The sequence below is a fragment of the Haliotis rubra genome, unplaced genomic scaffold, assembly GCF_003918875.1.
Source record: "Haliotis rubra isolate DU_JTF1 unplaced genomic scaffold, ASM391887v1 Scf93, whole genome shotgun sequence".
NCBI lineage: Eukaryota > Metazoa > Mollusca > Gastropoda > Lepetellida > Haliotidae > Haliotis > Haliotis rubra.
Window position 1 is genome coordinate 1,178,907 of NW_025767668.1, and position 26,493 is coordinate 1,205,399.

The 26,493-nt window shown below is 40.1% G+C and overlaps 2 protein-coding genes across 2 annotated transcripts in view; both read left to right on the top strand.

Moving 5' to 3' along the window:
- The first annotated feature begins 4,681 nt into the window (after window positions 1–4,681).
- LOC124264535 (mucin-like protein) lies at window positions 4,682–12,358 on the top strand. The gene is made up of 7 exons (XM_046699278.1): window positions 4,682–4,782; window positions 5,570–5,666; window positions 5,910–6,005; window positions 7,694–7,861; window positions 10,110–10,295; window positions 10,679–10,852; window positions 11,882–12,358. Exons 3-7 carry the CDS (start codon window positions 5,930–5,932, stop codon window positions 11,956–11,958), a joined length of 681 nt encoding a protein of 226 aa, XP_046555234.1. The 5' UTR covers window positions 4,682–4,782; window positions 5,570–5,666; window positions 5,910–5,929; the 3' UTR covers window positions 11,959–12,358.
- Window positions 12,359–22,910: 10,552 nt separating this feature from the next.
- Window positions 22,911–26,493, top strand: part of LOC124264564 (SCO-spondin-like) — a 57,729-nt gene continuing 54,146 nt past the window's right edge. Inside the window, 2 exon segments of the mRNA XM_046699315.1 lie at window positions 22,911–23,125; window positions 23,578–23,649. The gene's annotated coding sequence lies outside the window, so the exon portion shown is untranslated.

Genomic DNA, 26,493 nt, shown 5'->3' on the forward strand with positions numbered 1-26,493 from the left:
TTTCATTGTTATATACAGTATATATATGCAGCTCCTCCACTTCATGTATCACTCTTGCTTGACAACGGTACAAGAATCTGTATCGAAACGTCGCACTCACGAAATAAAGAAGTTGTTATCCATAAAAACGTGTTCCATATAGTAGTAGTAGTAGTAGTAGTAGTTCTAGTCTCTCTCTCTCTCTCTGAACCGAATGGGCGGGCAGGGGCTTACACATGACTCTCTCTCTCTCTCTCTCTCTCTCTCTCTCTCTCTCTCTCTCTCTCTCTCTCTCTCTCTCTCTCTCTCTCTCTCTCTCTCTCTCTCTCTCTCTCTCTCTCTCTCTCTCAGGAAAAATTTCGCAGGTTCTGGTTTGGCCTCTTTGGACTCGTGATTTGTGCATCCCGACTTCTTGTGAATCATTTCCTGTCTATTGTCACTGTAGCGAATAACGTATTAAAGTTACAAAAACCGAGCAAATTATACAATCATAACGTGATGTCGATGCGCTCATGTCAATATCTGTATTGTGTGAGTTTTCAATACACGCGATACCTCCCACATTATATATGGACAATCCTGTCTCCACCACGGGACTTGAGGTAAACGCCTATAATTAATCTCTCATGCGTCATGTCCCCTATTCATATCAAAGACAGATATGTTTACGTTATGCTAAACTTGCCTTCATATATATCGATCTTCAATGACAAAAAAAGTCATCACGGGGAATAAGGGTTCAGGGGTGAGAACCTGTTTAACAGAATTATTGAATATATGGCTGAAATCATGCTCCACTCACACCAGTTTTACTGAGCGACGAGAGTAGAAAAGTCATAATCTGTGATGTATTGTCCGCCAGAGCGATATAAGCCTGGGGGAGATTTAGGGAAGTGTGTGGGTGGGGTATTTATTTTTTCTTTTTTTTTCTTGTGTTCTGTATTCGAAACGATTAGTTAATAATCAGTTCTGCCAATCAATATACTTTCCTACAAAGAATGTTTCTGAATATCCAGAATCTCAAGATTACTGGTGAAAACAAAGGAAAGATAACGGAAGAGGAACACTTTTTATGGATAGACAACTTCTTAATTGTAATAGATGCGACGTTTCGTAGAGATCCTAACACCGACATATTGCAATAAAGAAGTCTATCCATAAAAACTGTCCTCCTTCACCCTGCCAGCATCTAACTGCCACTGAAAGAAGTTCTCATGCCGAGAAACATATTTTATCAGTATAGAACAAACTTTATGGATAACAACTTCTTTTTATTCGTAAGTGCGACGTTTCGATACGGATTCTTGTACCGTTGTCAAGCATAATGGAACATGAAGAAGGGGGAAGTGTATATATACTGGATGTAACAATGTAACAAAGAAAACAACATAATTAACGTAATTGGCTAGGCAGAAAGCTGATGAAGCCAGAGAGTAGACAAAGGACAGGCGTTGAAGCCAATGATGTACAAATAATAATGAGATGTTTATACAGCAGAGTTTATACAGTAGATTGGGCTTGGTGGATGAGTGCATCATAAGCGGATGGAATGAAGTATCCTTGGTCTCGGTTGATGGTGGGCTTTTGGCGTTTGATGTAGTGGCTTCGGTGAGCTTGCGTTTAGTGAAGTCCGTTTGTTTGTTAGAGAGAATGGTGATGTCAGACCACTCTATATTGTACTTCCCAACTTCTAAAATGCCACTCAAAGAAGATATTTCATCAGGGTTTATCTTTTACGCAACCATTACCAGTGTACCAGCCGGATCACGGACGTTCCACCAAGAACGATTTTCACGGATCGTATTCAGCTGAGGAATAGTAGCAGAGCGCACAGACGCTAACCCATTATGCTACCCTATTAAGCAACCAAATATATCCATTGTCAAATGTGACTGCGAAAGTGAGTAATCGGAGTCTGGGCCTAGAATTTCAAGCTCTCTTAGCGCTAAGATAATCGTAAGTTAATGTTAATGAATGGCACTTACGACTATCTTAGCGCTAAGAGAGATTCGAAAGTCTAGGCCCTGGTGTACACTGCTGGGGTAGGGGAGCATTCGTGACTCAAGCGGTTTCGCACAATATCGAGAATGTCCTTGTAACGTCTATCATATACACATGGAAAAAGATACCGCAACATAGTATCAATGTGTTACCATTACCATAGCAAGGGAACTTATCCAAATGTCAGTTTACCTTTACCTGGATACACTGACCCTCACGGAATGAATAGAAGCAAACACTGGTCACGCTGATCACTGTGGACGTATGGCCTGAACAAGTGCGGCCATTTTCAAGATTCAAACAATCAAATATCACATCCACCAATGTCAACATCAGGCCCCGATTTCTCGATATCACATTGAGTATTCAAATTTGAAAAATGCATTTCATGCACAATATCAATATCTGGTGTAACATCTTTTTATTTTAAAAATGCCAACTGCAATAAACTCAAGATTTGAGTAAAACTCCTTTGTTTCGAGAAATCGGAGTAACATCTGCTCCCTTTGACTGTATCATGTTGACTTTGACGTTGAGGTATTGCGCTCAATTCATGATGGGGGCATTGTTCCAATGCATCAAGGTTTTGTTCTAGGGGATCTCTCTGACTTATTGTTCGACCAAGTATCTCCCAAACAGATTGGGGTCTGGACTCCGCCAATGTGAAGTTGCTACCGCCTCTTGGTGTGAGGAATCACCAACGGCGCGTCCACGATGTGGCCTAGCATTGTCCTCCATGAAAACCAGCCTTGTGTTCAGAGGATGGTCATCGAGATGTGGTACAACAACTCTGTCTAGGATGTCAGTGATGTACTGCTGTCAATTCAGTCCATAACAAAGGGGGGCGGTGGGGTAGCCTAGTGGTTAAAGCGTTCGCTCGTCACGCCGAAGACCCGGGTTCGATTGCCCACATGGGTACAATGTGTGAAGCCCATTTCTGGTGTCCCCCGCCGTGATATTGCTGGAATATTGCTAAAAGCGGCGTAAAACCAAACTCACTCACTCACTCATAACAAAGGACTTCTGATAGTCGTCTGGCTCCATACCCGGCCAGTTTCAGGCGATTCCGGACGGTTCTGTTGGACAAAAGACGATGTTGAATCCACCCTGTTTATAAGACGCCACTTGACATGAACGGATGACGTCTTCTGCTTAGGAGAATGGTGTATCCTCCCCAACAGTTGTCACTCGTGGTCCACCTGGAGGTCCTTAACTTGATTAGTTTGCTGATGTTTTCTGACCAGTCGGCTGATAGTATATTTCTTTGTGATGCGAGTGTTGACCACTGCAGTGTGTGACGGAACTTGACCTGTAAACAGACCTGTAAACCAAGCTCCCGACAACCTAAAGATTTAAAAAGTTGTCAATCGCTGTGACGGATCAAGTCAATGCCAAAGCTCGAATATTGTTCGAGCGCCCCACTCGATTAGACTGTTTGACACAAAACAAACAAACACGAACATACTTTCATTCATTTAGAACCTCCAAACCTGAAAAAACATGAATCTTTAGCAAAAGTAGACATTTTTGCCCATGGGCCAACTTGTTTTTCGCCCATGGGCGAGATATTTTAATATTGCTCTAAATTAGCCGAATTAAGTCACAATGAGTTAAACTTTGTGTTATGATACATATAAACATACTTTCATTCATTTGCAACTTCCTAATCATGAATTCTGAACGAGTTTTGAAAAAGATATTTTTTCAAATTGTGATGTGTTATATTATATTTACAGCTTATAACACTATTCAGAAGTTCAGTATGCACATAAATCAAACTTCACCTGATACGTGCACAGCTGGCTGAGTGATTTACGCCGTCGCGGCTCCAATAGCTCCACGGGATCTGTTGATCATGGATCCATATCTTGATATACCCTGACATCGTACCTTGGTCGGATGAGAAAGATACAATAACTCGGTGCGCCTAGTGGCTGCAAGAGTTGTATACTCCCCAGGTAGTTGAGATTGATAATGCGATGTGCTGTTGAGATTGACATCCAATGATCGAGGGGAAAAAATACCAGCGCCTTGAGCATGCACTAGTGCGTGGATATGTGCGCTATATAAATATCCTATAATAATAATAATAATAAAAAATATATTTACGGGGATATCATCTTACACTCTAGAGGTATTCCTTTAACATGGTTGACAAAAGAAAGCATCCGTTCATGGATATACTGTACATGAAAGAAACATAATAATTATTTGTAGGTGATGTATGAGATACGGAAATCATTGGAAATATACTAGCATTTACCATGTCAATGAGCATCTTTAACAGTTTAGGGTAGCAACATTGTGTTTGTCAAATCCATTCTTTCAAATGTGTACTCTCTTTTGGGTGGCTGTATGACTGAGGCGTGCATTTGGTTGAACATATGAATTTTTAATTGTGATGACAACCAACACGTGGTACTTAGTGCGCGTTGGCCTGTCATAGGTACCCAAGCGTGTTGCCAGGTATGTCATGACAAGGTAGGTGCAATTTGTTCAGACATTGTAAAGCAGTTACTGTTGAAGGAGGTGTATTGTCCAGACCTCTCCTTCAGGTAACTGAAAAGCCTTACAAACTTACGTAACATTGGCTGACGCTGTAGATACGTTTTCGCTTTCATGGCGTTTTGTCATGGTCGGATGGATATAACTATTTGTATCAATGTCCCATTTATATATACGTGCAAATCACGACTTACATTGTCCCGAAGTCTTCCCTTTGGCATGCAGTACATGACTCACGCGGGGCCTTATACCTGGCCACTTTCCCAGCATTTCAAGATGAAGCATACAAGTGACTGAGTGAGTTTAGTTTTTACGCCGCTTTTAGCAATATTCCAGAAATATCACAGCGTGGGATACCAGAAATGGGTTTCACGCATTGTGCCCATGTGGGGAATCGAACCCGGGTCTTCGGCGTGACGAGTGAACGCTTTAACCACTGTAAGCCCTATGAGTTGCGAAGCTCTACAGAGGCGGCCATATGTCCCTGCTGTGGACACTCTTGTCATTTTCACTATGGACCGTATTTCTCTTTGACTTTCTGTGTTCCCTGCGACGATGGGGTAGCCTAGTGGTAAAAGCGTTCGCTCGTCACGCCGAAGACCCGGGTTCGATTCCCCACATGGGTACAATGTGTGAAGCTCGTTTCTGGTGTCTCCAAAGTTGAAATTGCTGGAATATTGCACACTTCTGTAATACCAGTGCCCCAACCATCTTCAGCTCTGAGACTCACATACTCATTATAAATGTGTGAACTGACATTCTTACACCTTGAAACAAATAACACTGTTGCGCGTCTTTTGCTGTACAGTATATTTAGATTTGCGACACTGCCAACCTGATGACCTAGCTGCTATGATGTTCTTCATGTTTAAGATGTCAATTTGTATCATAATTGAAGGGTGATTTAAATTGTTAAACATGTACATGCATAGCAAGAATAAAAGGTGTTGTGCATTTGATTGTTTTGTAAACTACATATGCACATATTACTCATGCAGTGTGTGATCGCTTCAGTTCACGCTATGTATGAAACCTGCTCGTGATTCAGGTTTATTTTAGAACAGTTTTTTTTCATTCACATCAGCGCATTCAAACTCGGTGGGAACGTCGAAGCTTACGCAAGATGATGACATGAGGGCACAGTAGACGCATTGAAGGAGCGTGACAGCAAGGTGTGTCAGGTAAATATGGCAGTACTTGGTATAATATGGCATACCAGCATTGCGTGTCAGTATTCATCAATATCATTAATGAATCGTTAGTAATTTGAATTTTGGCGGAATTCGTTATGTAGGCAATTGATAATGAATTGACATGTTTCTATATTGAGGTTTACATTACGTTTTGTGTAATCATTTTGGTTTTGTAGTTTGGCTAATATGTCTTGATTTCTTTGATCGTTAAAAACTACTTGCATGTTGTAGATCTATACCCATAAAGGAAAATGTGGATACGTAAGGGCTTGGCAGCAGCATGGATTATGCTATTAGTTGTTTCAAACGCTTCATCTCAAGAAGCAGGTACTGTATATATATAATGTATTGATAAAAATAATTCGGTAAATGCCTACAACAACATCTTAGATGATGTAGCGACGATGTCCTTTACGATTTTACGTATTAAGTTTAGCTTCATTGAATGAATGTAACGGACTGGATGCCGATTTGGATATGGGAGCTTGATGTGGGAGAAATGTCATACAAACCTTTCATTTCAACATTATATAGAGAGATTACTACACGACTGACTGAGTTTGGTTTTACGCCGCTTTTAGCAATATTCCAGCAATATCACGGCGGGGGACACCAGAAATGGGCTTCACTCATTGTACCCATGTGGTGATCGAACCCGGGTCTTCGGCGTGACGAGCCAACGCTTTAACCACAAGGCTACCCCACTGCCCGTTTACTAAACGGGTGGATGTTCAATATGGAAAATATTCCAACGAGATTTGTTTACACGTTTTCATTTATTTATACACCAAAACGTTAACAAATATTGAGCTGGAATATTTACCATGTTTAACATGAGTTTTGTGATCTATTTATTACACACAATACGGGAAAACAGTGTATTCAAAGAACCGAACATCAAGCAGACGATGCCGCATGTAAACAAAACGAAAGGGCGATAACTGTCATAAATACTATATCGATGTAATATGATGTAATCTAGACAGGCTCTGAAGTGGCTTTACATCTAGTTCTGTGATTTTAAATCATTTTAACCTTCTGTCATCATAATATACTGCTTTTTTAATGAATGAGTACTTCATGTTTCAGAAATGGAAGGGATTACTTTAGGTTTTTAATCTGTAACACGAAGCAGAGGTTATTCGATATATGTATACGTCTATCCAATTGAATATTAATAGTGTTGTCGGTTCTTTTATGTTAACTAAACGATTCCTTTTGGAGATGAAATTATCTATGTTTTTTTATTAACTCAAGTCAATGTGTTGGGCGCAAGTAGGACTCTTATTGGCCCACGTTGCCTTAAACTATAAAACCAACCAACCTATAGAGATGAAAACGAACTATTACAAATATTCATTTAAAAAAAATAATACTAATCCCCAGGACACCGATTTTGTAAAATCCTCTTTTGAAACATCTTAATGGCAATGTCTAATTATTTTATTTGAATGGAACTATTAAAAGGATTGTTATATTTAAGCTTTTATTTCAAAGTATATAGACAGGTATTAATCACACAATACATTTACATGAACACAGAATGACAAGGAGACCAGAATTTGTGAAACATATCGACTCTATTTGACGTTTCAGCTGCACACTTAGTGATATTAAAATAATCCCGGACTTTGTATATTAATGTATGGAAGGTTGGCAATTGTTTCTGTTTATAGTCAAATATAGTCGTTTTGAAAATCAAGATGATTATAATTAGTGGGTCATTGTTTCTCTCTGGAAAACCAATGAGTATCCCTTCTTTATTAAAATGAATTTCTATTTGAGCTTTTTCTTTTAGCCAACCTTCCAGTTTGGTCCACAATGGCCGTACAAGATCACATTCCCAAAATATATGCTGCAATGTATCTGTTTTGTGGGAACAAAAGTCACATCTATCTGATCTGATATTGCCCATTCTTTGTAAACGCATATTAGTTGGTGGGATATGGTGTAGGATTTTGTACTGGAACCACTGATTAAAAACATTTCTGTTTGACATACTTGCAATGTTTCAGCTACTGGCTGGAGTACCTGGGGAAACTGGGTTGAAACTTGTCAGCACACGTGTGGCTCTGTCGTCAGAGGCATACAGTCACGAGAAAGGAACTGCACCACAACAACACGATGTACAGGGGAAAAGATTCAAACTAGAATGTCAGTGTGCAACGTGCCAGCATGCCCCGGTAAGCTGAGTTCCGAACTACCGTCCAAATTTCAGCCTACACCACACTATGATGGTGGCTAAATAAGAGCAAACTAAAACCTTCTGCGAGAGGCATAGTTGGAGTAGTAAGGAGTGAGTGAGTGAGTATGGTTTTACGCCGCTTTTTAGCAATATTCCAGCAATATCACGGCGGGGGACAACAGAAATGGGCTTCACACATTGTACCCATGTGGGGAATCGAACCAGGGTCTTCGACGTGACGAGCGAACGCTTTAACCACTAGGCTACCCCGAGTGGTAAGGAATGATAACGAAGTATGCATGAACACTATCTTTAAAGAAGATGTTGTCATCATTACAAACGAGAAACGTTTTTCTTGAGTGTGCTGTATTTCGAATTATGGTCATGTTTTTGGTCTTAACTGTGATGTGCTACACGTACTGTACTGTTTTTGGCACAAAAAACCTTTGCACTTTTTTGGTTACATCCAGTTATCAGGTATATACTTTCCTTTTTCGGGAAGTCCATGTCGCTGCTCTTTACCTGATGGAACATCAGAGTTTGGTTTTAGCAATATCGCTTTTAACTGTACTCCAGCATTAACACGGTAGTTTGACATACTGTAATCGTGAGGGGGGGATCGAACTCGGTCTCCTGCCGAATGAACATTTTACTATTCTGGGGGCGGTGGAGTAGCCTAGTGGTTGAAGCGTTCTGCTAGGGTTTGTTAGACTCAGTATAGCAGTGTATCGGATAATACTGAGACTAACTTTACTTAGACTGGAGATATGACAATTTACTCAGGGTTGTAAATATGTATCTTTTCATGGTAAATTACAGCGATATTAGTCGAATGCATTTGCTTAAAAGACGACTGACTGACTGAGTTTGGTTTTACGCCGCTTTTAGCAATATTCCAGCAACATCACGGCGGAGGACACCAGAAATGGGCTTCACACGTTGTACCCATGTGGGGATTCAAACCCGGGTCTTCGGCGTGACGAGCCAACGCTTTAACCACTAGGCTACCCCACCGCCCCTCTTAAAAGACGAAAGTGTTAATACCAATGCAACATTTGACGTTGGGCGTTTCTTTGTCATAAGCAATTATCGTCACAGACTTCAGATACATACAGAAATACATATTTTGTAAAAAGAGATGGCGTTTTAAACAAAGGGAAGCGTGAATAACAAGGCATATAAATAATACCTTTGGGGGGTGCAGTATCACAAGTAATCACTGTAAGACAACCTGTGAATATTTTGTTCTGTGTATTCAGACATACAATAGGGTACGGCAGATCACTTTTTGGGAAGAAGTTTTGCTCGATCTTTGCACATTTTGTATGAAAGAGAGAATTGAAATTGAATTGAGTTTTCAAATTTCCAATACCGGTTTCGAAAACCATCAGGCCCTGGCGTCGTATAAGAATCGGACTTTTAATTACTTGTTTCATGCAAACAGATGTGATTGAACACACCAGTGGCGATCGCATCTTGTTATGTACACTACCTTTGTACTCCTCTTCCCATGATTAATCAAGGTAGTAGCTGTTGGGTATAGGCCACAACTGTTTCCGAAACCTTTCACTGGAATCCATAGAGTGTCTTTTCTCATCAGTACCTTTGGTTGTATTAACAATCGCTTGTAAATTGTGGTTCATCAGTTCTGAAATCTTCATTTCGTTTGATGAATTTCTTGACCCACTCTCTTTCCCTTTCCCAAATCTTTAACTTTTGCCTTCAGAGAATATGAAAGTTGGTTAGAATATTTTAGTCTGGTTAAAATGATCGATAATCGGAAATATCATCGAAAGGAAAAAGTATTTATCATTATTGATATGAAAATTGTGTTATCGATAATATCGTACATTAACTTTTGTGACAGATTTATTTTTAATTTTCACACACAATATACAATTTAGGACTTTATTCATGGTCTCTCCTAAATTTGGGGCGGTGGGGTAGCCGAGTTGTTAAGGGGTCCGATCGTCACGCTGAAGACCCGAGTTCGATTCCGCAGATGGGCACAATGTGTGAAGCCCATTTCTGGTGTCCTCCGCCGTGATGTTGCTGGAATATTGCTAAAAGCGACGTAAAACTACATATATTACATTATCCGCTTCGTTTCATGCCCTTGGTAACAATGATATTTGGCTTTTTCATTCCGCTGCCAGTGTTTCAGATCACTTGCCAAATGCCCTCTGTGTTAAAAGTGTTTACTTACTAACCTTTACCACTTACTGCACAACAAAATCACTTTCCAGTCGATGGTGGTTTCACACAGTGGACCGACTGGACCAATCCCCCGTGTTCACCTACATGCAATGCCACCAGGGTCTTCAAGAGATTCAGGACGTGTACTAACCCTAGCCCAGCATTTGGGGGAGCCTTCTGTTCGGGATCACCAATGGACACAACAACCGACATCTGCAACAACCCAGGATGTATAGGTGTGTACTTCTCGTGTACACAATACAGTACACGTCGTGTACACGTCACGCTGAAGACCCGGGTTCGATTCCGCAGATGGGCACAATGTGCGAAGCCCATTTCTGGTGTCCTCCGCTGTGATATTGCTGGAATATTGCTAAAAGCGACGTAAAACTAAACTCACTCACTCACTCACTCTCCTAAATTATGTTCAGGACGCTGTTGTAATCATCCACACATAAACATTTCACAACTCACCAGTGAAATTTATTCTCTTTCAGACAGTTTTGGTATTTTTACGTCTCCGATATTTATCGGATCGATATCATTTTAACGATTATCGATCTCTATAAGCTATGTCGATAGCTAACTCTAATTATTTTATATAAATATTTTTATTCAGAGGACAACTGGACATATTGGGAGGCTTGGACACCCACATGTCCAGCAACGTGTGGTAACAGCGTCACGGGAATGAAGTCCAGAACGAGAACCTGCAACAGCACATCTGGAACTGGATGTCAAGGTCCAAACAACCAGACCGAGGTGACACAGTGTAAAGTACCAGCATGCACAGGTAGGGTTAGTGAGTGAGTGAGTGAGTAAGTATAGTTTTACGCCGCTTTTAGCAATATTCCAGCAATATCACGGAGGGGAACACCAGAAATGGGCTTCAGACATTGTACCCATATGGGGAATCGAACTAGGGTCTTCGGCGTGACGAGCAAACGCCTTAATTACTAGGCTACCCCTTCGCCCCACAAGTAGGGTTACCATGGTTCCTAGTATGGTGATCTACCTTCAGTTGTTGGCGATCTATAGCCTGTTTTTATATTGTATTGTCCAAAAAGTGCTATTAGTTTTAACTTTCCACGCTAGTTTTAATTCTAATTGTGATATTCTAGTTGTTTTACTGTCCTTCGTCGACAGGTTTTTATAATATACATATCTTCCATTTCAATGTCACATATGTTCTCGTCACGATATGGCTGAAATATTGCCGATGTGACGTTAAATATTAACTCACTCACTCACAAGTAGGGTTAACAAATTTGGGATATGAGTAGATGGAATATTTAACCACCCTCAACTGTATTGCAAAACGAACATATTTCTAAAACGTGCGTTATTAGTTAAACGCGGCAGAATTTCTGCATTTACTATCGGTAGATGTAATAAAATCATTCAAAATTAGCATAACAGTATTGTACAGCTTGTGAACAGGTTGCATGTCACGGTTATTGTTGTGGGGCGCCAGTTTATGCAGATTGTTGAGGGTGATAGACCTCTTCACCTGGTGTCATTACTGAGCTTCAGTGAAGCATTCGCTATTTAGACATTTACACCATGTGGAATCTGTTTAGTCGAATACTCAACATAGGCTATTCATGAACATCTTGCCTCGTAACATTTATTAACTACCTTATATATTTATAACTGATATACATGTATTTAGCAATTCATGGGGACACTTTCTAGTCAAACAGACTGTAGTCGAACTCTAACGTTAATATTCTAAAGTTAACCACACTTCAAAGAGCGTTGAAATGTTATTGCAACTATCTGCGCATGGTGTTTCAGAGGTTAACCACTTGTTTAATTTCAGTGAATGGATCCAGCAATATGGTATTTCAAACTCCACTGTTGGCAGCTCTCATCTTGGTCAACCTTCTTGCCTATTAAGGATCCCGGTATTCCTGTTGATTCCAAAAGACTCATATGATTATATAATGCACCCATAGAGTAGTATGGAGTGTACAACTAATCCCTGACAACAACACAAAGGCAAATCAACATTATAATTTACTTCTTTCGAATGTATTCTCTTAATATGTTATTCGTAACACACCCATTTCCAATACTCACAGCGACGAACCAACAGACTTGAAACACAAGAGTATCAACACTCAAGTTAGAGTCGCATACCATGGCTACTTTCGAGCCTGGGTACTGTAAAGATCATACCTGTAGTTGTTGTTTCACGATGTCACACAGGTATGTAATCACTACTGTTGAAGGAAACCACCATGGAAAAGACTGTTACACTGACTTTAATAAAGCTGAAAGGCATTCAAATAAAATAGCAGTGACTTTGATCACGCGTGTTTCCATTTTTTTATTAATTTTTTTTATTTTGTATGTTTTTATTTATTTAATTATTTTATTATTTATTTTTTATTGGGGGTGGGGCTGGACGTGGTGGTGGCATGGAGCTAGATGTTTAGAGTTATGGTTGTCTCGCAATTAATTCATAGTCATAGTATTTACAAAAACAATATCCTGTTATGTCGAACACAAAAGGTTAAAAGGTTTGCTAAGGTTACAACTTGTATCAAGAAATTTGGCCTGAAAACAGCAATGCGTCAAAGATCAAAGACAGGAAAAACATGACGTCTGAAGTTATCTTGCGGCTTGACTTGTCAATTTACTCAGGACACAAAACCACTCAGACAAGAGGATAATACAACTCTTTCATATAACGCGAGGAAACCAACATTTATGTGGGGACTATACAAGGCAATAAAAGCCTCTTTACTTCTTTCGTTGGCGACGTGAGTATTGGAAGAGACGCTGTTCTCACGTTGACCTTCACCTTTGACACTGACGTAATGCACACAAACGAGTGACACAGCATTCACTTTCGCGCAGGTAATCCTCATTTGTCTTGCAAATACATTCTAAAGACAGGTCACCGAAATAAATCAAGCAAGCCCGACAATAAAGACAGCTAGTCACGAAACCCCGCTGCACTTTCACACAAGATAGAATTCTTAACAATGTCCATGTGGTGGAACTTCAGATTTCCATGACATCATTAATGTATCCCATTAAATTGCATTTCTAACGCCATGACGCCAGGCTGACCTTCACGTGTAGGGATGTTTAGCATAAGTTCACAAGTTCACTGGAGCATCTTCATTTGATGACATCAGAAACCTGTTATATCCTTCGAGCAAAATACATGTTATACGTTGTAAAAAGCCTGTGCAACAATATTTACTTAAAATATTTACCTTATTATTCGCTGGAATTGAGTCGTTTAAACAGCTTGGGACATGCCCGTTATATGCTCGTAGAGAGTGTTCAACGGGTAAGAACCTGGTTAGTTATACCTACACATCAGTAACTCTTGTTTAAACTGGCATTTAACTCAGTACATAACTCAAATCAATCAGACCTGTTTTAAATATGTCCAAGCGTTCCATCAAGCGGTCGTGGCATTGTAACGCACATAAGCGCGGTGTCAGCATTGATTTTCAATGATCCATTACTTCCACCTCTATTTCACCTTTTAAGCCTAATGTGTTTCGGCGGATAAACGAGAACGGCTATTTTCTCGAGATGATTTAAATTATCGTTCACTTAACATATGGGGCGGTGGGGTAGCCGGGTGGTGAAAGTGTTCGCTTGTCATGCCGACAGACCCGGGTTCGATTCATCACATGGGTACAATGTGTGAAACCCTGATATTACTGGAATATTGCTAAAAGCGGCGTGGAACTAAACTCACTCACTTACTCAGGCAACATATCATGATCTGAATGTGCACAGAAAAGCATCGAGAATCGATAAGACGCTGCTGCGAATGGATCAATATATAAATGCGCAAGTTTATATTTTTGGATAATGTTTTTGTGGAGTGAATGAGTTTGGGTAAAACGCCACCCAAAACAGCATCAAAGTTACGGCACTGTCAGCTCAATGTCGACAGATGAAGTGATGGAATCTACCATTATCAGTAACTACCAACAAAGTAACATAAACTGATTCAAGATGATCTTTACACATTAGAAAACAGTCTTTAATAGTATTTTTCAAATAGAATTTGTTTCAGGTCAACGCATGTATTTATTTACATAACCACGCTTGTATTGTAAAAATCTAAGATTCGCCTTGAATATGGTCCTTTGGTTTGGCCACAACAAAGTAATATATATCTTGCATTACTTCGGGTTTTCCTCCCTCTCAGTATCCAGATGGCTTTAATGCCGTCCCCACCACTCACAATGGTGTACTTAGGACGAGTTAGAACTCCATAACAGCAGTTGTCTACATCAGACCGGCAAGGAGTTTTCATCAGGTCGGTAAGAGTTGTCTACCATGTTACGCGCAAGATGTCAGACGAATCGTCTGCTCTCAAATATCCAAGCCAGAATGCAGTGATGGTGTCATCAGTTTAAACCCCAGTTAAATGGAGGTGAGGTGAAATGGTAGCGTTCAAATTATATAGCGACGTACACATATGTGTGTGGTTGCTTTTCTAGTCTAGGTTAATGACGGTTTTGTGGTGCCAATACATTGATATATATCCTGTCGCTATTTAACATAGATACTCCACTCAGATACAGAATATTGACTTCGGGACGACTATTCATTCCTTTATCGCCTTAATGTCGAGCGCCAGGCAGGGTGACAATCATGTTTTAAAACCTTTTGGTATGACGAGGCCGGGGATCGAACCCAGTGAATTCTAACTCCGAACATATCCACCCGACCACGCGTCCTCAACTGTAAGTGAAAAGCGTATCAAATCTACAAATCTCCCCAAAACAAGTGATTAAGCTTTTGGATTATAACCCGTTGGTTATCACACTCTTTCTGATAACCTTGTATGGTCATTGTCACTGCATTCGTGTATTCGATATTCCGACCCTTTCGGTGACGATTTCTAATGACGTCCTTTGGCTTGCATTAACCTGTGATGAATACGGCATCTTGACATATCAAGATATTAAGATATCACACTGTTACGACCGATCTACTGCTTTCGTGATTCTTTCCGTGATAACCAAACCGGAACTGCAGCACATACATGTAATCCTAAAACAGTGGTCTTCGAATGATATTTCCACATCATATACTTGCCAGAGTGCTAGTGGTGTTCCGATTAATTGAAATAATCGAAGATTGGTCGAAGTGACCAAACGACCAAGCAATCGATCACATTTTCTCATAATCGAAACGATTTTGGAACTGCTGTTTTAGTGTTTGAAACACTAGACGATGGAACATATCTTCGAAGTTGTCAGGGCCTGAAAACTTGTTTAATTCTTAGAAAAGTCACTTCACTAACTGAAAAGTCATGACTGAATATTTCTTGAAGACTCCAGAAAGTTTATGTTCATGATATATTACTCATCACTTTAAAGTGGCAAGTTGCATCATGTTATACATATCTACAATAACAACCTTGGTAGGAAAATCTGAAAAATGACGCTAACCAATTTTTTGCGATGATTGTTTGTTGGTAATGAAACAATCATCAATTGTGAGATTTCAACCAATTCCCTACACTTCAGTGTACAACAGTGAGGATCGTCACCAACCCATGCTTGTTGTAAGAGGCGACTAATGGGACATGGCGGTCAGTCTCGTCGACTTGGTAGACAAATGTCACTGTATCCGTATTTGTGCAGATCGATGCTCATGAAGACAATCAATTGGTTATCTGGTCCATACTTTCTAATGTACATAACGCTGTCATACTGCGGGAATATTGCTGAGATAACAAGCAAATATACTTACCAGGTTCACTATCCAAAAGCGATGGCTGTCACTGGTCAGCTCGATTGGTTGGTAGGTTGGTTTGTTTGTTGTTTAAAGACATACTTAGCAATATGGCGGCGGTCTGGACCGGACAATCCAATGATCAACGGTATAAGCATCGATCTACGCAATTGGGAACCGATGACATGTGCCAACCAAGCCAGCGAGCCTGACCACCCGATCCCGTTATTTGCCTTTTACGACAATCATGGGTTGCTGAAGACCAATCCTAACCCGGATCTTCACGGGTAGATCAGGTGACTAAACGAGGCACATGTTCATGCGAAGGACGAACTTGTATCATTTTAAATCCAAGGTTAGTTTTCCTCAGACAAAACTTGTGTTTAAAACCACAAATATGATTGTTGAGTAGATACAGAACTTCGTGGTTTAGAGTTGTTCCTTATTTAAAGCGTTTGGTTCATGAAGTGTCATATTTTTACGTTGCTAGCATCCTGCCCAAAATCTACAACGAACGGCTTTCAAAATATGACCGTCAAACAACCGCTGACTTTCTTGTAATATGAGATAACAGATGCACGTGGTAACCGAATTGTATAACATAGATAAATAATCTAGAAATTACATGATACGCTGGATCAGTCTATTGCTGACTCTAAATAGATCACAAGAACCACTGCTATCATAATACGTTCCTGACAACCAATTATTGTCACAATACCATCTTATTAACTTCTACTGAACCCCATGAGACACGCTGTAATACGAGTGCAACAGAATATAACAATACACTCCTATATAACAGCTCACGTCATGGTGATCACGATCACCTCGACCTGTTTTGTCACGTGTCTCCATTTTCAGTGTACAAGGTTATTTGTATTTCAAAGTCTTTTTAAGGACCTTAACCTGTATGTTTCATTACCACGTCGAACCCGTCGAAATACTCGTCGAAACTCGAATTTGACTCAAAGCACACACCTTCGGAGACTAGCTGAACTTGAGTTAGCGCGACGAAGCGCCCATAAAATATATTCTAGTTTGTCATTCACCAGAGGACACAAATGCTGGAAGTAATGTCTTGGTGTGGGTGGGAGGGAGGGGTGGGGCATGGGGTTCTTACGAAGGTACACGGAGCTGGGAGCTCGCTATCACATTAATCTAACTACTCATGGGCCAAATGAGCCGTTACCAGAATGACCCACGTATCCGCCATATCGGACCAGGGGGTGCCATTTGCCTGTTGTGGTGAGGGTTCGCCTACCGGTCGAGCCTACCCCCCAGGCCGTATGAGTCAGTAGCTGGGGATGGGGGTCATGACCCTTTCTAACAATACCCCAAACATCTGTAACTTTCAAGGTTAAAATGTAAGTTTGTACAAAACCTTTTCGATGTTTCAACAGGTCAGTAAAACAGCGTTTTGTGAAAAACTCACAAAGGTTGTGATACAAATGAAATTACAATATTTGTAAGAGAAATTGCGAAATAAGAAACAAATGTCTCTGTTGAATATGTCATTTACCGTCTTTAAATGTACAATGTAAGAATAACGCAGACATTGTGAGTAGTACCAAACTATCATTATATGTGTGGTGACTTTGTACCTTCCAACCTCAAACAGCAAGAGGGAGGTCAGGCAAGAAAAGAAATACAGTAGTGTTTGAAAATGTACAAATCAATATAAGTGTTTTACGTATTGTGTAGCTTATTTTATGACATTTTAAGATTAGGAACACTTGGTAGTAGTCAATACATTATTTGTTTATGCTTCAATGTCATGCAAACCAACAGCGGCAATCAGTTTATTTCATAACAGTTCCAACAACAGAAGGAAACATCTAGCCGAAGCAAAAGATATTTCTTCGTCGTCAAGATCATTATGATGTACATATTTACAAATATACCTTTATTTATTTTCCGGCGTATTACTGCGGCTGAAACACCCTGGGTTTGCGTTCAGTGTAGAAATATAATTGGGCATCTGTCGTTCTTTGAATAGTAAATGTTTACACCTCAAAGTAATTCATGTAACAAACACCCACATATAGTATAGTTTAAACATTTATATTTGCTCAGCATTGCGATCGGGAGTGATGAAATAGTATGTATACATTACCCTTAACAGAACGTGTTTTTCACAATGTAGTCACACAGGCCTTTATATCTTGGTTTGCTTATTGATATTGAGTGTATGGGAAAAACGCCCTCCCGCCTTCTTTTCTACACTCCCATCTCCATAAACAGGCAGTGTTGGTTCGTACTGGGGCATACAATGTGTGGTATTTGTCAGGCATTTCTATGCTCCATTCAGTGGTCTCTGGCCGTGGGCAGAATTAGTTATGGTAGTTTATCGCTGGCGAATACCACTGTCAAATTCAACCATATCAAAGTAAGTAGGGAATTGCATGAGGCCTACAAGCAATAAAACCTCCATCTTACATACCCCACAGAACCAACCCGGCGGGACGACGACGTTGTTTTTAAAACGTATATATTTGCACAGCGCCGTGTGTAAATTCACTACCATTTTAACCTCATAGGTTGTATTTTGACTCGGTTAGTTTCGATTCCTGTGTCAACATTACGCTTCGGTCTGTATACAATGGCTTGCTTGTTCTACACTCTCTGTGAACCAACAATCGATCACTCAGACCTTTAAATAAAAATCTGTAAGTAATTATTGTACCTGCAAAATGTGAAAGCTCAACTCAGTAAAGTAGAGATTTGATTTGACTCTCTTATGCAGCGGACTAAGATGGGTAATAAGGCTTTATGTTGTTTAATGTGACACATTTGTCAAATGTGAAGCAGAAAGTAAGCAAGAAACAAGGCGCAAACCCGCAAATAAAAACAATTAACGGGTCTAATGAACGGATTGTGTTGACAGAAATTGTTGATGATTAGATGAAGTCATGGAGACTAATATTTTGAAGATATACGAGAATACTATACTAATTATCAACCGGGAATGGAACAGTAAAGAACATGTATATTATGGTTAGTTAAAATCCTTTCGAATTTGCTGTAATTATGTGATTACTATACTTTATATGTGAATTTCCCTAGGTCATACGTCCACGTACTGTATGCTAATATCAGGATGTCAGTCAGTGGACAGTCGGGCCCATATCTAATAATCTGCAGACAAATGTACGCGCTTTTACCATTTGTCATATCTAATTACATAAGTTTCAAGGGAAGAAGGTCAATTTACACCAGTCATAATAATTACAATATTACATTCTGTATATATTTTATGGCGTAGTAGATGTTAATCTTTTCTGGATAAAACACTCCAATGCAAAAGTAGCTCTTGCGCCGTATACAATCATACTTGTGCAGTATGTTTATACACGTAACACCGACAAGTTATACAATAATAATGACAAGCGAAAGTAAAAATGATATATTATACATTTATTTAAGAAATCTTGAAGGTTAACTTTCAACAATGTATCAATGCAGCATATACCAAACACTCATTATGAAATGTCAACAACCGCAGCACCACGTGTTTGGACGGGATAAACCGGTCATTACTGTCCCACTTTTAACTTCGATATATACTTTGTAATTAGCATAAATCGCATCACTGATTTATGTAAACATTCATTTATGAGGTGATAGAACTACAAATGTATGTCTCTTCGTATTTGTAATCTATATGGTCGATAATCGGAAATATCCTCGAGAGTGTGCTATCGACAATATCGTACATTAACTTTAGTGACAGAAACAAGTTTGAATTTTCCAACACAACATATAAATTTAGGACTTTATTCATGGTCAGCTTTTAAATTAAGTTCAGGACGCAGTTTTGTTAGAAGTCCATGCACTACATGTCACTACTCCCCGCCGTGAGTGATGTGCAATATATTCGTTTCTTTGAGACTTTCTTGGCTTTTTTGCTCAAATTTACGTCTCCGATATTTATCGATAATCGATCGATATTTAGGTAACGATTGTCCATCTCTATGATCTACATCGATAGCCAGCTCTAAAGGTCCGCGGCGTCCGCAAATATCATTCAAGGTTGGTTATATATGATTGTTGAAACAAGACAGGTCATGGGAACTCAATCTACACATGGGTGATCGTGCGGCGAAAACACCCGATATGGTTCTGAATGTCATTGAGTGTCAATTGACCTCAGAGAATGAGGACAAAACCGTCATTATCCCACAGGTTGGGGATTATTCATTCAGCCATTGAACACCTATTGGACATTTCCATAACAGTTGCTCCGTTTCAGCCTGACAGCAAATGGAGCGTGACGGAGAAATATCTGGGTATGTCTCCATTTCATGGGATGTATCGCTTCATTAATGAATAGAACTGATCATAGAGGTGAGTGGGTTCCAATGGCACTATGAAAATGGCTCCGGAGTAAATGTATAATCGGGTGACAAGCATTAAATATCTATTCGGATACGCCCAGATTCTGAGTACCACACACGATATGAAAGACCTTTTGCCAACCTTGTTGCATGAAAGGTCATTGCCATCCTAACAGTCACGGTTATTAATTTTTTTCAAGAGGGTATAACATCAACGACCTTTATTTGTGTACATTTGTGTGTAGGATAAGTGTATATCGTGATTTCGCCCCAAAAGAATTTACATAGCTTTATTCCTTACTTACATGGGAGTTCAACTGTGTAATGTGATTGACCATACATGTTATAAAACATATTGTTATTTTCTAGCATATATTGACATGTTTTCACGTTTGACTAGAAATGTTTGTAGATGTTATAAAAGCGAACCGGACGTTTACATAAATATATTGACTGACAGTTACGTGGTTACGGATAATTATGTATGCAAAGATCAACTTCAATAGCTCTGCTTACAATCATGGAGTCAGAGTGGCCCGGGTGTCTAAAGCGCCGTGATTCCCTGTACAGAGTTAAGCCCCTTTGCCGTGCCAGGATCGTGGGTTCTAAACGAATGAAATCCCATGATAGTGACCAACAGTTCGTCCGTGCATGTGGGTTAACGTCTTCCGTTGAACTGTATTAGTCGTCAAGATGATATAACTGAAATACCGTTCAAAGAGGGTTGAGTCCACCTCATTCGCCCTTTCATAATGCACATCAACGTTACAGGCTGAATATGTCAACAAAGATGAAAGTATTTGTTAAATGATCGGCTAAAGAAAACACTCATAAAATCTTTCCAACATAGACTAGATCTACTCGGATACCGATCTCAAGAATTGTTTGATATTAGTTTGTAACTGAGAGGCTTTACGTCTAAAAGCAACAAGTTGAAGTCCTGACGAACCATTCTTAATGCTTTGTCAAGGGCACCAAATGTAATCTGGTTTGTCTTTTTTGTCAGAAGCAATTGTGTGACCGTTATCATTAAAACTGTGTGATTATGTTCTTGAGAAGTATGAAGACTCAGCAGAGACAAATGTAAAGGTTACTTGCACGAATTTTCATGTTATAGTATGTGTGTGTATGTACATAGATAGAGGAGAGTACGCGAGAATGAAAGTGTTCAGATTTTAGGAGGTACTTCAGAGTGACCATGTATACAATATATGTATTGTTAAACCGTTTGTGGTAACGCCGAAGACCAGGGTTCGATTCCCCACAATGTGTGAATCCCATTTATGGTGTCCCCGCCGTGATGTTGCTGGAATATTGCTAAATGCGGCGTAAAACTAAAACGGCCCGGGTGGCAAGTCTGCCCACGTCAACTGTCCACTTTCTCTACTTCCAGGATCTCACCCGAGTGGTTTCTGTGATCAAATATATCAAGACAAGATTCTAACTGTGTTAATTATTTAGAACGTTTAGAAGGCAAGGGGGGTGGGGGAGGGGTGAAATTCGGTTCTAAGCCAAAATTATTCTTCCGTGTTTTGAGTTTGTAAAAGGCTTTAACAAGTGCTTGTGTGTTAAAGGTACAACTAATCAGCTTCAGTGTCAGATGGAATGGTGATGTCGATTACTGTGACGTCATGCTAACAGATGACGTCACAATGGTGTGCAAATCATTGTATTGTAGCCACTCAGCCAGGAGATATCGGTTGATTTCAACCCAGCAATATTTTCCATTGCTGTCAGTTTTGTATTACATATATAAGACCCTCGACCTATGTATCAATCTCTCCCCGTTACATGTGCCGAAACAGGAAACTGAAAACATACTCATTGAGTGACATAATGCTCCAGGGACTGATACGGCTTTCTGATCACCCCAGCTCAACCCCACCCCCACCCCCAACACACACACACATGTACACCCGCCTACGCATAGTGTTCTAATAGGTTTCAAGATTATCTTCAAGAAACTTGCAAATATGTTCAACGTAACTTATATATTCCTGGAAAGATCCTTCCGAGTGTTGAATCTGTTTGGAATCAACACGAATCACTATCTGTAGATATTCCATGTTATGACAACAGAACATGCGTTCAATCATACTATAGGTATATTGACAAACACATTACCTAATACTTCGTGATATCAGTACATGTGCCATGTATTAAAATATATTCAACTTTGCACCACTGGCCACACCAACCAAAGAATCTTTGTCTCGACGCCCCGTGTGACTCACAATACTGAAACGTCACCTGTGATAAATAGCATACATTCACTAATCAGTTGATACGTATATACACCAATGCCCTGGAGCAGACCACTTAACGTTTTCTATCAATATATAACGCCATACTTACCTAATATGTATGTTTTCATATGTATATACCATTATATATAAAATACTTGAAGAGTCTGCAGTCTACAAAATACAGAATGCATGTGGCCTTGTTTAGCTTGTGTGGGAGGCTACATTAAAGCATACTCCTATAGGCTTACCCAATCCCAAACCGGTTTTCGAAGAAGAAAAAAACACGCCTGTAGCATTACTATCAGTGATCAATCCCTGTCGCCTTTATGTAAATTTCAAATGCCTGAGCAATACTGTCAAATAAAACCACAAAATGGCGCGCCCTTACCCATTCATATCGGGTCTCAGGCATGACTGGTGCCTGTTCGCATTTCAAGAAGTGCAATGTATTTATAGCCTTCCATAAATGTTCATCCAACTGGTTGCAATATTGAAGCGACAATCCTTTCGCAGCCACCTCAATTCCTACTCTGCGTTAAGCGTGAAGGGTAACCGGGGAGCCCCTGTTGAGCGACGGGTATTTTGTGTGGAGGTTGGTAATTATAATAACACTGGGAAGGGAGTCACCTCGCCCAGTACACCACAGCGGACACTCCACGCTAATTCTTCGGAGAGTTTCGTAACTGTTTCCCCATTCTAAAATGTTTCACGACTTTAGGATACCCGCATGTTCATGATCACTGGATTTAATTAAGAAAGGTAATTATTTATTATTGTGTTTTCTAGCCACCATGATTTATCTATCTTATCCTTAGCTCGTATATTAGCAGGTAGACATTAATAATATATTTCTGTAATCGATAAGGTTTTGGATGATTTCTGTTGAATCGGTCGATCTTGTTGGTGATGTATTAGTAACCTGAAAGTACGAAATTGGACAAATGGTGTGTTTGACGGATTGAAAGGCAACCTTGTCCCACTGCCTTACTTGAGCCGTTCACGGGTCTGTGAGCACATGCATCAGTATTGAACAGGCTCATCTCCATGGGCTTCTCATTGCTATTGGCATGATGTAAGACGGTTGCTGCAAGAAGGGTCACCCGTGTGTGTCGATATCGCTACTGCTTCATGATCGGTCACACGCTTTAGTCGTATACTGGCAGTCCGTCCGTGTGGGCACTACCTATTTAAGATTCTGTGTTCAATTTCAGTCGTGAGCCTTCTGGAAACTTTTGGATTTTCGTTCTGAAGAATGCTGTTAGAAGATAGTGTAGCTTTGTAAGGTAATAACACATTTTATCATAACTCATGCACCTTAAGTACCCCTGTGGTATAGTAATATGAACATGTGTCTAATTGTACCCAGGTTTGTCGTAATGTGTGTGTCATTAGATATCTTTATACAGAAACTCCATTTGATAAATGAACGTGAAATATAACATCACTTTTACCGTTCTTCGACCGGGCTGAAACTGGCATTTGCATTTAATATTTACTTTGACATTCCAATGAATTAATATGTTATCTTCGTTATGTGTTTGAAAATGCTTACTACAATTACACCTTTAATATGCTTAAAGCGTCAAAAGCAAGGTTTGGCGGTAACTGTGTTATTCAATGACCCCACCCGAAGCCGGTTTGGGCACGATTCGCAAGGCGGGTGTCTCAGCATGTACTATGACTAGAAATACCGGTACATGTTCTTCTCGGCCATTGTTAATAAACGGGGAATCTATTTTTGTTTAGGCGTGAATGTAACTGGCTTTATGTCTGTGAGCTGAGAGAGCAGTGAACACCCAGTCATATAACTGAACACATTCTCAGGTGGAGAAGTGATGTACTTGGCTTGTTTGAAACACTTTTCTCATCATAAATTAATTTAAAAAGCATGTATCGATGTAGCCATGTAACTCTCACGCTTACTTTATCGCATAAGAGTCAAAGGAATCAACGAAAGTGACCGGGAAACGACTGTTATTTTATCCTTGTAGTATCGCTGTTGTGTATTCATTCATCATGATTGTCAGTAAAAGCGACAAAATCAATTCCATAATCATGGAAATCTTCATTGTACGATCCTGGCTATGTCAAGAGAATGTCTTTGTGAACCACTGTCAAGGAGAGATGAATACAGGTGTTCGCGAAAACTGTGTGCATATCAAACCGGCAGCACGTCATCATTTGCAAAGGATAGATATTACCTTAAACAAACATGGGAATACATAGTGCAAGATAAAGTAAGGCCTTTATGTCCCTGATGCGTCCAATGTGGACGTATTCTGCCCATGTCTACCATGTAAGCTTTATTTATGCCTTGGGTGCTGTAACCCTGATCAAATATCGTGTTCAAGGGTCATATGGGGCTCTTTAATGCTCGATTATACCTCAGAATGTTATGAGTGAGTGAGTAAGTTTAGTTTTAGGCCGCACTCAGCAATATTCCAACTATATGGCCGCGGTCTGTAAATAATGGAGTCTGGACCAGACAATCGTGTGATCAACAACATGTGCATCGATCTACGCAATTGAGATACAATGACATGTGTAAACCAAGTTACGGAGCCTGACCACCCGATCCCGTTATACGACAAGCATAGGTTACTGAAGATCAATTCTAACCCGGATCTTAACGGGTACCGAGTGTCATGAAAAGAAACACCCAAGACTCTCCCAATAACCCGTTTACGTCATTCCTGGCTGTCGATGTTTTTATACAGTGAAGCGTAGTTGTTCTGCAATTAATTTAGGAAACGCCTAGTGATGATGATTTGAGGAAATAATGATAACTGATATTACCAGGTAGCCACAATTTTGACCAGGTAGCCGGACATTGATTTATTCCGACGATTTCGCCGGGATCGTCCTGAAAAATAGCTATTACATTTCTGTATAACTGGTCCAAGTCTTCCGCAAACCATGCTTGGTAAGATGTAATGGATCTTATTGACAGGCTGCCGACATGGCTGATGAAGGTCAATTCCGAAATTCATGTCACCCACTAGATTCTCTGGTCCAGACAACACATGTATAATCCGCAACTCAAATTCATATTTTCCATAACAAGGAAATGCTTTCACACCTGCACTGGGGTGGTTGGCTAGCCTAGTGGCCTAGTGATTGAAGTGTGTGCTCATCCCGGTTCTCTTCCTCACATGGGTACAATGTGTGAAGCCCATATCTGGTGTCCCTCGCCGTGATATTGATGGAATATTGCTAAAAGCGGAGTAAAACTATACTCACCCACACCAGCAGTAGGTGTGGTTTAGGGCACACCGGGTGGTCAAAAGATATTTGGTTTATGAATACGTTGGTTGGTAACCTACCCTGAAACCAATGACCAAACCTGTACTTATAGAGCTTCGAAAAGAGTTCGATTGCACGCTTGACCCAGGTTATAGGCATAAAATCAATTACCACGTGTTTCAGTGACAGGTGTATGTCTGGAGACGTGGCGATACTCACTATATTATTTAATTTGTTTCATGCATTTTTCAGCTCATGAATGTGCGTGCGCGCGCGCGCGCGCGTGTGTGTGTGTGTGTGTGAGTGAGTGAGTGAGAGCGAGCGATACTTCTGTTTTATTCTTATTTGTTATGCTTACTTGAACGATTTTACACGTGACATTTTCATCGCGTGCGTTAATGTGTGTTTTTCAGTTGACAGAGTCTCGTAAATAGCTAGGTGTCAGACTAATGTTTAAGACAATGCGCTAGAGCGGCATAAAAACTTGAATAAGAGTGAATTGATGCATTACCTCAAACTATACATGCTCTGTTGTACAAGGAACGTAAAGTGTATATCTAAATATATCTATCACAAACGTCTCTACTTCGTACTGCATCACTGATTTTGTGTCTGTGGCATCACGTAGTGCATACCCGAGAAGGCCTCAAGCTATCTAATCTTAACACTCTGTCTATAAATATGCCCATCTTTAGTACAGGATTCTTGACAATCTGGAGTTGTTGCTCGTCGGGAGCGGTGTTCAGAATTACTCAATCGTGACGCTTGTGCAACGGTCCGATACCACCCATGTTAAATTTTATTAGTGCAGTGATATGTATTTCTCTAGTGTGGGAGTGTGAGCGAGTGAGTGAGTATGAATTTTACGCCGGTTTTAGCAATAT

Bases quoted from the DNA above. Each gene is read 5' to 3' on its own strand.
- LOC124264535 (XM_046699278.1), top strand. From the start codon at position 5,930: ATGTGGATACGTAAGGGCTTGGCAGCAGCATGGATTATGCTATTAGTT. The intron at 7,862-10,109 runs GTAAGCTGAGTT...ATCACTTTCCAG, and splicing joins CAACGTGCCAGCATGCCCCG to TCGATGGTGGTTTCACACAG. The intron at 10,296-10,678 runs GTGTGTACTTCT...ATTTTTATTCAG, and splicing joins CAACAACCCAGGATGTATAG to AGGACAACTGGACATATTGG.